Raw genomic sequence first — 14,117 nt, forward strand, 5'->3', positions numbered from 1 at the left:
CATACCTGCTATATTTTTATATTTTACAGAATTTCTGTAAATTAAACGGTTGTCTGGAAGAGATCGCTTTTAGCGATAAGACCGCCTATTGTACATATGTGCTTTGTGACTGTTTTTTTGAATGTAAATTGTGTTGGTGTGCAATAAAGTGTATTCTCTCTCTCTCTCTAAATTAAACAACAATAACATTTTAAGTACCGATGGCTGAAGTACTGTATTGTTATTTTAAACAACAATTACGTTTTAAGGTTTTCACTACGCGAAGTTTATAGCCGATAACATAATGATTTACAAAATATAAGCCCAAATCGGACGTTACGGGAGTTTGACCGGCCAAATTCTCGAACAGTCTGATCTTATAATAGATACTAAAGTCGCTCAGACGCAAACTCTCAGACGTTTAGATCTTACTCCACAAGATCCTTGTGTGCTCGGGATTTCTTGAATAATTACATTGAAAATGTGCAGTGACATTAGTCATTATACTATACAGCAAAACGATAAATACGGACGATATTTAGTAGCTAGTAGAGATTTGGATGCCGGCGAATTGATATTTTGTGATACACCGTTTGCCGTTGGGCCAAAACCAGGTAAATGCTTACTTCTAACTTTATACTATCTACTTAATTTGAAACCATTCAACAAAACTGTGATAGGCCGAATGTGAGCTCACAACACAAGTAAGGTCCCGCCTATTTCTACCGCGAAGCAGTGTTACAGTTTAAAAGGTCCCCTACCTTAGCTAGGGGTACCGTTACAACGATTCCTTTGAAATTATAAACAATTCGATCTTATGTCTCAAAATAGGTTACGCCATTTATTTTGTGAATAGTTGAACTACTTAACCCTAGCTACATGAAATCCCGTCTGTTTTAACAGCAGCAAAAAAATTACTCCAAGCATATACCTCTAGTAAATTAAGTGACCCCGCCCACGACACCGAGGAGTCCGGTCTCGATTCCCAGTACGATTATCGTTGTAAAAGATATTTAGTATTCGGTGTCAGGTGTACTTTTCTTGTATGCGTGATTCCGATACTCATAACACATCCGCTCACTAATAGTTTTGTTTTGTCTAAATTCAGATACTCCACCACTTTGTCTTGGCTGCTACGTTCCGGTAGACAACACACTGTGTTCGCGATGCGGCTGGCCGATATGTAGCGTGGAATGCGAAAGTTCGTCGCAACACGTTGCTGAATGCGCAGTTTTCGCAACAGCCAAAGTCCGTTTTCAACCTGTCGATGACTGGACTACTTGTGCGCCTCAACTGGACTGTATCACACCATTGAGGTTATAAGGACATGTCATACATTTTTTAAAATAATGAATTAAAACTTCAAAATTGGTATTTGGGTATTTTGTGAGCCAGCTAGGCTACGTACCACTACGCTGCGTATTCCTTCCGTGAAGCAGCAAAGCGTTTTGGTTTGAAGGGTGGAGCAGCCTTTGTACTGAAAAAACTGAGACTCATTTCTCCAAAAGTTGGGGGAGTTAAGTTATTGATGTCCATAGTAACTACTCTTGTAACTACTTAGCTTCGAATAGGCTTTGAGCTGGTCCCTCCATCAAAGCAATAAAAAAACTTACACTAAAGAATTAAGAACCGTTAATTAAGCATGAACCTAAATGATTTAAAGACCTCAAAAAGGTTTTTTTACTTTTTAATGCATTAGATAGGTGAATGAACTCATGGCACAGTTGGTAAACTGATGATAAGCGTATGAATCCATAGCCAGTACCTAAGGGTGAGTTTTTGTTAGTATGTTGCCTCCATGGAAGTGGCTTTGTCCCTCTCCCGCGACTTGCCCTCCGACCGCGTCCGACAATCTCGCTTTAGCGATCGACTTCTTTCAGTCGATCAACTTTGAGCGCGTTAACGCTTTGGGCGACGCCATTCGCGCTGCCTCCACTGCACAACACTTTATCGCCGTTGTGCAGGAATACGCCGACGTATACGCGTCATTAAATACGTACGTCCTCCCCTCACTCCGCCGGTAATCAATGGCGTATATAAGTAGAATAAAGCCCCTATCCGTAACGATAGGATTTTTTAACGCTTACGGTCTCGCAAATCAACGTGATCAGGTTTCTGACTTTTTGCGTGACCACCAAATTGATATCTTTTTAGTGCAGGAGACCCTACTTAAGCCCGCGCGCCGTGACCCTAAAATCGCGAACTATAACATGGTCAGGAACGACAGGCTCTCTGCCCGTGGTGGTGGTACCGTCATTTACTATAGAAGAGCCCTGCATTGCGTCCCGCTCGATCCTCCCGCGCTCGCTAATATCGAAGCATCAGTGTGCCGAATCTCACTGACGGGACACGCGCCGATCGTTATCGCGTCCGTTTATCTTCCACCGGATAAGATCGTTCTAAGCAGTGATATCGAGGCGCTGCTCGGTATGGGGAGCTCTGTCATTCTGGCGGGCGACCTAAATTGTAAACACATCAGGTGGAACTCACACACCACAACCCCGAATGGCAGGCGGCTTGACGCGTTAGTCGATGATCTCGCCTTCGATATCGTCGCTCCGCTAACCCCGACTCACTACCCGCTAAATATCGCGCATCGCCCGGATATACTCGACATAGCGTTATTAAAAAACGTAACTCTGCGCTTACACTCGATCGAAGTAGTTTCAGAGTTAGATTCAGACCACCGTCCCGTCGTTATGAAGCTCGGTCGCGCTCCCGATTCCGTTCCCGTCACGAGGACTGTGGTGGATTGGCACACGCTGGGCATCAGCCTGGCTGAATCTGATCCACCATCGCTCCCGTTTAACCCGGACTCTATCCCGTCTCCTCAGGATACCGCTGAAGCCATAGACATCTTAACGTCACACATCACCTCGACATTAGATAGGTCATCGAAACAAGTTGTAGCGGAGGACTTCCTTCACCGCTTCAAATTGTCCGACGATATTAGGGAACTCCTTAGAGCTAAGAACGCCTCGATACGCGCCTACGACAGGTATCCTACCGCGGAAAATCGTATTCGAATGCGTGCCCTACAACGCGACGTAAAGTCTCGCATCGCCGAAGTCCGAGATGCCAGATGGTCTGATTTCTTAGAAGGACTCGCGCCCTCCCAAAGGTCTTACTACCGCTTAGCTCGTACTCTCAAATCGGATACGGTAGTAACTATGCCCCCCCTCGTAGGCCCCTCAGGCCGACTCGCGGCGTTCGATGATGACGAAAAAGCAGAGCTGCTGGCCGATACATTGCAAACCCAGTGCACGCCCAGCACTCAATCCGTGGACCCTGTTCATGTAGAATTAGTAGACAGTGAGGTAGAACGCAGAGCCTCCTTGCCACCCTCTGATGCGTTACCACCCGTCACCCCGATGGAAGTTAAAGACTTGATCAAAGACCTACGTCCTCGCAAGGCTCCCGGTTCCGACGGTATATCCAACCGCGTTATTAAACTTCTACCCGTCCAACTCATCGTGATGTTGGCATCTATTTTCAATGCCGCTATGGCGAACTGTATCTTTCCCGCGGTGTGGAAAGAAGCGGACGTTATCGGCATACATAAACCCGGTAAACCAAAAAATCATCCGACGAGCTACCGCCCGATTAGCCTCCTCATGTCTCTAGGCAAACTGTATGAGCGTCTGCTCTACAAGCGCCTCAGAGACTTCGTCTCATCCAAGGGCATTCTTATCGATGAACAATTCGGATTCCGTACAAATCACTCATGCGTTCAACAGGTGCACCGCCTCACGGAGCACATTCTTGTGGGGCTTAATCGACCAAAACCGTTATACACGGGAGCTCTCTTCTTCGACGTCGCAAAAGCGTTCGACAAAGTCTGGCACAATGGTTTGATTTTCAAACTATTCAACATGGGCGTGCCGGATAGTCTCGTGCTCATCATACGGGACTTCTTGTCGAACCGCTCTTTTCGATATCGAGTCGAGGGAACCCGCTCCTCCCCACGACCTCTCACAGCTGGAGTCCCGCAAGGCTCTGTCCTCTCACCCCTCCTATTTAGCTTATTCGTCAACGATATTCCCCGGTCGCCGCCGACCCATTTAGCTTTATTCGCCGACGACACGACTGTTTACTATTCTAGTAGAAATAAGTCCCTAATCGCGAAGAAGCTTCAGAGCGCAGCCCTAGCCCTAGGACAGTGGTTCCGAAAATGGCGCATAGACATCAACCCAGCGAAAAGTACTGCGGTGCTATTTCAGAGGGGAAGCTCCACACGGATTTCCTCCCGGATTAGGAGGAGGAATCTCACACCCCCGATTACTCTCTTTAGACAACCCATACCCTGGGCCAGGAAGGTCAAGTACCTGGGCGTTACCCTGGATGCATCGATGACATTCCGCCCGCATATAAAATCAGTCCGTGACCGTGCCGCGTTTATTCTCGGTAGACTCTACCCCATGATCTGTAAGCGGAGTAAAATGTCCCTTCGGAACAAGGTGACACTTTACAAAACTTGCATAAGGCCCGTCATGACTTACGCGAGTGTGGTGTTCGCTCACGCGGCCCGCACACACATAGACACCCTCCAATCCCTACAATCCCGCTTTTGCAGGTTAGCTGTCGGGGCTCCGTGGTTCGTGAGGAACGTTGACCTACACGACGACCTAGGCCTCGAATCAATTCGAAAATACATGAAGTCAGCGTCTGAACGATACTTCGATAAGGCTATGCGTCATGATAATCGCCTTATCGTTGCCGCCGCTGACTACTCCCCGAATCCTGATCATGCAGGAGCCAGTCACCGTCGACGCCCTAGACACGTCCTTACGGATCCATCAGATCCAATAACCTTTGCATTAGATGCCTTCAGCTCTAATACTAGGGGCAGGCTTAGGGACCCCGGTAACCGTACTCGTCGAACTCGACAAAGAGGTCGACGTGCAACCTAACCCATGCATCAGCCCGCTGAGTTTCTCGCCGGATCTTCTCAGCGGGTCGCGATTCCGATCCGGTAGTAGATTCATTCGCGAAACAATTGCTCTTGAGTTGTTAGGTCTCCTTCGGAGGCGCTCGGGCAGTTGTTAGCAAATCCCACCCCTCTTGGCTGAGCCTTTGCTCGCCCACCTGTCCTGGTGAAACTGGAAAGGCCTTCGGGCCACCAGTAAACTTTCAATCATAAAAAAAAAAAAAAAAAAAAAAAAAAAAAAAAAAAAAAAAAAAAAAAAAAAAAAAAAAAAAAAAGGAAGTGGCTTTGCTCCAATATACAAGAACAGCTCTCAGGCCATAAGCTCTCCACCCGTAAGGTGCCTAATGTATCATTTTCTGTTTTAAATTTATAATAATCATATACAAATCGCTTGTACATTTTAGGGTTCTGTTAGCGAAAGAAAAAGATCCTCACAGATGGCAGTATGAGCTAGAGCCGATGGAAACCCATACTGAGGCACGACAAAAGAAACAAACGTGGTCTGCAGACCAAGTCAATGTCGTCAACTTCCTGGTCGATCATTGCAAGCTAGGAAACAAATTCGATAAAGAATTAGTACAAAAAGTTTGTGGCATTCTTGAGGTAAGTGCTTTACTTTATAAAATACTTTTTTACTACATATGGCTTACTTTAAAAATGTCGTAAGATTAAACAAGGACAGTTTTTTTTTATTGCTTAGATGGGTGGACGAGCTCACATGCCACCTGATGTTAAGTGGTTACTGGAGCCCATAGACATCTACAACGTAAATGCGCCACCCACCTTGAGATATACCTAAGTTCTAAGGTCTCAAGTATAGTTACAACGGCTGCCCCACCCTTCAAACCGAAACGCATTACTGCTTCACGGCAGAAATAGGCAGAGTGGTGGTACCTACCCGCGCGGACTCTCAAGAGGTCCTACCACCAGTAAAGTAACAGTTATGGACATGACATTTTAAGCGTCAGTGTAATGCAGTAAATCTCGCTCTTCGATAAAAAATCCAGTAAATGATGGTATGTTGTTATTAATTATAAAAACGATATAGTATTTTATTTAAATAGGTAATATTTTTACCTGTTACAAATTAATTACCTATTATTCGAATCGAAAATCCATTGTTTTTTTTTATATATTACATAAAAATATGGTATACCTGCCTCTTTTTGATTACATGTTATTTTAAGCATAACGAGAAGAAGAACCATTACAATATCTATAGGATTAAAGTATGAAATTGCCGATTTGTACTGAAAAATTGAAATTCTTTTTTTTTTCATTTGACATATATATTTAATCAAAATATCTACCATTATTATCATTGCTGCCACCTAATAGGAAGGTCATTTATGCGAAGGTCCTTTGCGATAGAACTCTGGTGATGTAGATACTACAAACTGTAGTATCTACATCACCATTTTGTACTGCTCCCTGGGAAGAAAACTTTTTATCACGTAGAAAATTGTCCAAATCACGAAAAAAATGGCAGTCCACGTGGTTCGTTCTTCAAATCAAAATTTCCATCACGAAAGCGTTTAAACAAAAATCGCACGGTGCGTTCATTAGCAGTCTCCTCTCCAAACGCAACATTGATATTGCGAGCTGTTTTTGCAGCGATAGTTCCGCGTCGGAACTCATACTCAAAAATCACTCAAATTTTCGAAGTATCCATCTTTCTTTTCTAAGTTGAATAAAAAAACAACTGAAAGTCGATAAACGAATGTTGTATATTTTTTAAACGAAGAACCTCATAGGTGCCATTTGAAAAAAGTTTCACTCAAAAATCTCAAACAATGAAGGTTCTATGTCAGTTCGAAGTACCTATTACAAAACGGCGATTTCATACATCAACCCCTATTATTTATCTTGAAAGTTAATTCTATATACGGAACCATTCACAATACAGTCATATTCATGCAAAAAATACAATTCCATTTATTTGATAATTGAACATCGTATTCCTTTTCTTAAATAGGTAAATTCAGTTGAGGTTCCATCACATGGAGGCTTCAGTATTCGTGCTATATATCCTCGATTAGCTATCACAGCACACAGCTGTGTTCCAAATATAGTTCATACCGTACTTAGCAATGACTACCGGTGAGTTTCAGGGTACTTTTTCAATTAATTCATTGTACTTTTATGCATTTATAGATTCGATACAATAATAGTAATCCATTACATTAATAATTGTCTCAGATAAATATTTGTAAATATGTATTTTTGTGCTCCTAATCGTAGTAGACATTATAAATGCTTATTCCGTGCGGTGCGATTCTCGAACGACTTAATGAACTATTACCATTACCTACGTTATATACTTTGTATACCCATTTTACAGAGTTCAGGTCAGGGCAGCTATTCCTATAAAATCCGGGGAAAACTTGTATTTATGTTACACATATGCTCTGTCTCCAACTTTAGTGCGAAGAGAATTCCTTGTTGAATCAAAGTTTTTTTACTGCGACTGTCATCGTTGCGCTGATCCAACGGAGCTCAATACACATCTTAGCACACTCAAATGTAGCAAGTGTGACGACGGGGTTATATTGCCAACAAATCCTCTAGGTAAATAGTCGCAGATAAGTTTAGTGATACATGATAAGATTTTATACACTTAGTTATGGTCATGAATTTTAAATTCAATTCTTAATTTTTTGTTGTTTAGACGGGGAAACGACCTCAAAGCTTATCTGGTAGTAAGGGATTACTGGAGTCCGTAGATATTACTGCGTTAATACTGCCACCCACCTTGAGACATGAGGTCTAAGCTTCATTGTATAGTATAAAGTCTGTCCCACTCGTCACCTCCGAATGCATTACTGCTTCCCCGCAGATATAGGCAAGGTAGTGGTACATAGCGCGCAGGCTTACAAGACGCTGTATCACTGGTAACATTAACCACATCTTACTTTAACTAAGGCACACACAAAAAAAAAATCTACTGTATTAACTGGCTATATTTAATGAGCAAAGGTATTAAGACTGTCACTAAATATTCCAGAAAACGAAGCAATGTGGATGTGTTCAGATAAAAACTGTGGCTTTAAGACATCTAGTGCCGCCATCCGTAAGATGTTAGCCGTCGTTCAAGCTGAGACAGAACAGTTGGACGCTCTAGAACCTGGCCCAGCAGCGATCGAACAACGAGAAGCAACAATTAAAAAGGTTTACTTTGAATTTCAGTGTTTCTAGTTTGAACTCCGTGAGCTCACCTACTTAATAGGTTACGCTGACATATCCTCTCAAGGCTAACAGATGAGAGAGAAAAAAAAATGTTTGTAGCTTGACTCCTCTTCTCTCTCTCTTCGATCGGTCCCTCACTGCTGAGGATCGTGACTCCGCCCGATTTCTTCAACCAACTGTCTCCATCGATCCCGCCCTGCAGCCCGGTGGAGTGCGTCGCTGATAGGTTTCCCCAGTTCCTCCGCTATTTGGTCCGACCATCGTTTGGGACCTCTACCCCTCTTATCTGACTTAAAAAAAGTGTTTGTAGCTTGACTCCTCTTATCTGTTGTCTTTAATTATTACTCATGATATCAAACTATTTATAGGCCATAGATAATGCCTTATTACGTGTACATAAGAACGTGTTTTTTTTTTGTAAATGAGTCGGTAAGATATTGTTATTACGATAAATAAAAAATATCACTCAACTGTAATCTCAAAGAATTCACTTGTGGATTTTTTTGGCAAAAAAAAGCATTTAAATATAAATTTATTATACAAAGTTGAAATCCACGTGATCCATAAGACTCTATGACCGTTAATTTGAAACAATTTAATACTAAAGTTGGTAAACAGTCACGTTATCTCAATTACATTGAAGTATTTGCTCTACCTTTAAAGCTTTTTTAATTACTAGAGTATACGTTCGATACGGTTTCACCTGATGTTAATTGGTTAAAGAATTTCATAGACACTCATGAAAACTATCGCCCTCCTTGGGACTCACATCAAGAAGGTTAATGAGGCGAAGAAGGAAGCTTCTTGGTACACGGTCTTCGGACCAAAACACGCAAATGCTACGCTGCGGAAAATTAGGATCTTGCTACCCACCTTGCTGGCTTATAAATACAATCTACAATCCGAAAAATTAACAGAAGATACTATGTCCATACCGAAACCAACATTTTATAATTGCTGTAGGTAATAACACAATCCATTAAATTAATTTTAGTATCACCTAACTCAAAAAACGAATACCAACAAGTAATTTGGACAATCGATTTTTATTGGATAACTATTCTATTATAATGGATTAGGTACTACATTTATTATTATCATTTACGTATATTAAGTAAACCTAGGAAGAATTTTAAAGGAATCAAAAAGAGCATGTGAAGTAGGATGTAGTAGTACCTAGCCAGAGATGTATTTTGTAGCTGCATAACCGTATCGGAATCTGATAATGAATATAATATCCAGATACATTTTAGGAGGAATCCTGTAAGATTATCTGATCAACGAATGTTTTGCTTTGTGTGCATAAGTAGACAGTGCAATATGTAAACCTTAGTTATTAAACAGGTTTACAAACGATAAAGCGATTAGTAAATAGAACTTGTATGCACATTTTATGGCTTTGAATTTATTACTCTAATCAAGCGAGTCTAATCAAATCTATAATTTGGATCGCAGGTACTAAATGAACTTACTTGTAGTTATAATTCCCTTTAAATTAAAGTAAAGAAAAAATAACTTCTAAACCGTTTGTTACAGTACAAGTCAGTCTTCCACCCCCGACACTCGATTCTTCTTTCATTAAAGCACTCCTTAGCGCAATTATATGGTCGAGTGGAAGAATATAACATTGATGAGCTACCCGACGTTTTGCTTGAAAGGAAAGTAGAAATATGTCGACTTGTTCTCAAAACCTTGGACGTTATAACGCCGGGAGAAACTAGGATGAGAGGTACGTTCAGTATTTTAAATCCTAACATAATAATTTAATATATGTATACATACTCCATGGTAAGTTTAACAAAAAAATAAAAAAACTCTTCAGCAGGTATTTACAGTGGTTTTTCCGCATTAAACGTAATTCCATGTGCCGATTTTTATCGCGCTTGCTTACTCCCGATCGCATTCAAGGGCGAATTCATTAAATTCGAATTCTTCACAATGCAACTTTATAATTTCACATATCGTACAAATACCGTAGCTAAAACTATATATGGGGAGATCACACATCAACGGGTTTTTTACTCGGTAAATCGACGCCAATGTTTGTTTATGTTTGGGATTTTCTTAACTGCTTAATAGGCAACCAGAACACCAATAAGCTATCTAAAAGCTAGTTTTATGAAATCGTGAAACAAAAACGATCATAATTGGCCCCACTGTGTGGTGTAAGACCTGTCCCATATTGCGACATCTTGAAATGAGTTTTAGCTAGATTCAGGTTTCTGCCATTCTGCAAAATAGCGATATAAGTTGCTACAGCAACTCTTACCACAAAGTATGATAAATGTTTACAATTTCATTCCTAGGTATGATGCTGTATGAATTACATGCGCCACTAATGTTTTTGGCAAGAAACGAATACGGGGCTGGTTTGATTACCTCGGATCAACTGAAAGAGAAATTGCAAGAACCAATTAAATGTCTAGCGGATTCTGCAAGGATTCTACAGCGTGAAGATCCTCACAGTCCTGAAGGCATTACTGGACAAATAGCACAACAATCTATGGAACAACTAATAGCCAGTCTTGAGTCATTGTAACTTTAATTGGCGTTTTTGTGTCCTATTTCGTTAAATTTCACCTGATAAGCATCAAGGTACAATCGTAGGTCTTAATTGTTGTAATAAATATTATGTACTAGCGACCCGCCCCAGCTCCACACGGTCGAATCAATTTATTGTGCAGAAATTATCTAAATTATATGGAATTAAAACAACCCTTTTTACAAATAATTTTCAGTATGTATTTTTCCTCTTAAAATCGGAAATAGCCCGCCATATGTATAGGTATACCTCATATTTCACTCCACACTACTTTTATACATCAAAAAGAAAAAATCGACTTGCTGTTTTGATTGATTTGATGGACATTCTACTTTTTTATTCCGCCTTTAACAAAATATTACAAGGAGATTTATCAATTTTAACATAATTATGTAACAGTATAGTAGTCTTTACCACTTTGTGATTAAAGGTCAAATTTGTTTATAGTTAAGTTTAAAATGGCATCTAAATTCTGACTTGCGTGCGGATTTATTGCGTTTCCATTCGGTTTCCCTTGATAAAGATCTTCTTTTATGAGTACTCACAGTGATATCTCCATACCTATTTCTATCAATACGACGCGACGCTTGAAAGGCAAACGTGACTAAGCGACAATAACTGCTTTGTACATAAATGATAGGCAATAATCATATTCGATGCGCAAAAAAAATATATTTCTAGGTCTATTAAAATAATTTCAATCCTATAGCTAGATTCGTTAAAATATAATTTTTTTTCAGGTGTTTTTCAGGTATATTTTAAAATAATTTCAACTTTAAATTATTCTTCTGTAAAGTTCACGCATTGTCGCTTAGTCATGTTTGCATTTCAAGCGTCGAATAGATCTCGTTTCTTATATTGTTTATCAGTCGAACAGTTTCTATTTAATAACTATATTTATAGTTACATAAAAGTTTCGTTTTAAACTACATGTTGTACACATATATAGGTATTGTATTTAATGTTCATATTAAGTTAACTGCTTTAACTTCTCATTATTTCCGCCATTACCAATAAAATTACCACGCACACAACGGGACCCTGCGTATCCCCAGTGGTACGCTTACCATAGATGGGGAATCGCTGCTCTAGAGCAATAAAAGTTAACTTGTGATGCTCTACTTATTGTGATTATTTTTTGGCACAATTGAATACAACATTTACTTGTGAAATTAGTAATAAAATTTCTAAAAGACAATAAACTGATCTCTTGAAACAAATTCATTAGGTATTTATTATAATATGAATATATGTACATGTTTTAAAATGTAATTTTCTTGGGTTTCTTAAGTGTCTCAACGGCAGCAGGCTTTTTTTGTCTTTCCATTATCTCTTCAACATTATCAGCAGTATCCAATGTCTGTAATTTTACTGCAGTCTCTTCTTTCTGGTTATTCATCTGTAACATTACAATTATAAACAATATATTTTGTCGTAAAATGGGAGACAAAGCCAGCATGCTTATTTTAGAATATACGGAAATCACATGAATTGTTATTATGTACTTATGAAATTTTTCTTATTTTTTTGTAGAAGTGAATATTGAAACTTTTTTAACCAGTAAGCCTACAAAGATATAACTTACATACGTCAGTAATTACATTTGTACTGTATTATATATATATATATATATATATATATATATATATATATATTATTTATTTAGAACATAAATCATATGTACGATAGGATAATTTTAGAAAAAAAAAATTATTATAAAAAGCATGGTAGATTTTACATAGTGATTTATACTGTGCAAGCCGACTAAGTACTCCCTATAAAAATATTTGTTATCTGAATAGTTTACTATAAATACTATTGATAGTTACTAATAATTGTTTAGTTACTATTAAATGTTTAGATGTTACATTTGCTTACTTGAATTTTTAACATAACGAGAATAATTTCCTTACCGTAGGGCAATCCTTTTTCATATGAGTAACATCACCACAGATCTTACAGCAACCACCATTAGGATATAAGCCTTTTGGATTATCAGGGCACTGTCTAGCAATGTGTCCCTGAAACATGAGTAAAACTTTCTTAGTTCTTATTCTATCATACATTTCATAATCACCGTACCAATAAAGTTTATTGTCATAATTATAGTCAATTGTTATAATTTTTGAAAAATCTTCTGCATTAACATAAATACATCCAAACAGTGTAGTTTCGTTTTTCATAACTTATGTTGACAGACAAGAGAATCATGGTAGATTATAATAATATAATAGGTTCCAAGGTAAACTATGTGTGAGGTACAGAGAGCAGATCCTGGACCTTCAATAAAAAGTAAGAAAATTATTAATACCTAATAAACATAACATAAAAAATTCGTAAATGCTACTCTATTTTTTCTTAGTCCTCAAGAAATCATACAAATCATTAATGTATGGCCTGAATCAAAAATAATTATATTGTGTACAAGAAAAAAATAAGATTAATAAGTAAAATCATATTAGCTTAAATAAGAGACCTATGTTTTTCTAGGACTTTACCTGTTCTTTACAAATGAAGCATGTTGCAAATCTGAATTCCTTGTCCCTTTGAACTTTGCATTCAAACTGTTTATGCTCTGTTGAGCCGCATTTGAAACAAATACCATCTCCAGCGTCAACTCCCGGTATAACCGACTTTAAATCTGGGCAATCTGACAGGTTATGGCCACCTTTCCTACAATTATAACAAACTTCTCGCTTCACACGGGCCAACGCCTTTTCTGCTCTTCTCCTTTCCAATTTCATAGTTCTCTGCACTTCACTTTTAGGAATTCCCTTCTTGATCATATTGGTCTTTAATTCTTGTAAACGTTCAGCATCTTTCTTCATAACAGGAAAACCATCATAACGAATCAGCTCAACTTCTTTACCATTGATTATTATTTGGAAGCTATCGTCTACTGGTTTCCTACGGACTGGTTGTCCATTAATAAAGTTTTTCTTTTTTCTTTCCTTTGGTCTATTGACAGTTTTGTTGTTTTCAGTTTGATTATTTTGTTTATTATTTTGTTTTGCATTGTCATTCTGCAATTTTTGTTGGTTGTTTTTAAAATTTTCTTTTTTTTTCTTAGGTGTAGGAATTACAGTTGCTTGTGAAACATCAGACTCGTTGTGGTTTACATATTCAGAGACTTGAACAGCATGCTTGTTTGTGGACTCATTTTTTTTATTCTTCGTTTTTTTATTTTTTTTCTGTTCAGCTGTCTTCTCTTGATCATCTAATCTAAGATTTTCTTCAGTAACAGGAGGATACGAACTATTTTGTTTCCTTTTCTTTTTTTTACTAGGACTTGTTTGCTTTTTGGTTGTAGTCTGTGTGGTTTCTTCGAATTCACACCATGTGGCTGTTCGTTTTTGAGTTTTGTGTTCCTTAAGAAAATTCTCATAATTCTCAATACGTTTCTTTTCAGCCTAGAAATAAATATTACTTGTGTATATTAATAGTGAACGGATATATTAAGTAGAAATAAAATTTATCTGTAAC

The 14,117-nt window shown here is 38.6% G+C and overlaps 2 protein-coding genes across 4 annotated transcripts in view; one reads left to right on the plus strand and one right to left on the minus strand.

Moving 5' to 3' along the window:
* Positions 1-14,105, plus strand: LOC101745301 (SET domain-containing protein SmydA-8). Its single transcript, XM_004931770.5, has 8 exons — positions 1-593; positions 1,088-1,295; positions 5,311-5,509; positions 6,882-7,006; positions 7,248-7,474; positions 7,911-8,074; positions 9,629-9,821; positions 10,399-14,105. The coding sequence occupies exons 1-8, from the start codon at positions 461-463 to the stop codon at positions 10,629-10,631; spliced, it is 1,482 nt and encodes a 493-aa protein (XP_004931827.1). The 5' UTR covers positions 1-460; the 3' UTR covers positions 10,632-14,105.
* The window catches only part of LOC101739559 (zinc finger CCHC domain-containing protein 9), an 8,385-nt gene continuing 6,110 nt past the window's right edge, over positions 11,843-14,117 (minus strand). For 2 of the 3 annotated variants that reach the window (XM_004931651.5, XM_021351657.3), the window contains 3 exons: positions 13,133-14,044; positions 12,548-12,655; positions 11,843-12,033 (listed from right to left, as the gene is read on the minus strand). In XM_004931651.5, coding sequence (XP_004931708.1) covers positions 11,896-12,033; positions 12,548-12,655; positions 13,133-14,044 — 1,158 coding nt within the window. In that variant the 3' untranslated portion in view covers positions 11,843-11,895. Of the gene's footprint in view, positions 12,034-12,547; positions 12,656-13,132; positions 14,045-14,117 lie in introns of those variants that run through there. The other variant, XR_009976884.1, reaches the window with a different exon arrangement.

The sequence above is a fragment of the Bombyx mori genome, chromosome 3, assembly GCF_030269925.1.
Source record: "Bombyx mori chromosome 3, ASM3026992v2".
NCBI classification, from domain to species: domain Eukaryota; kingdom Metazoa; phylum Arthropoda; class Insecta; order Lepidoptera; family Bombycidae; genus Bombyx; species Bombyx mori.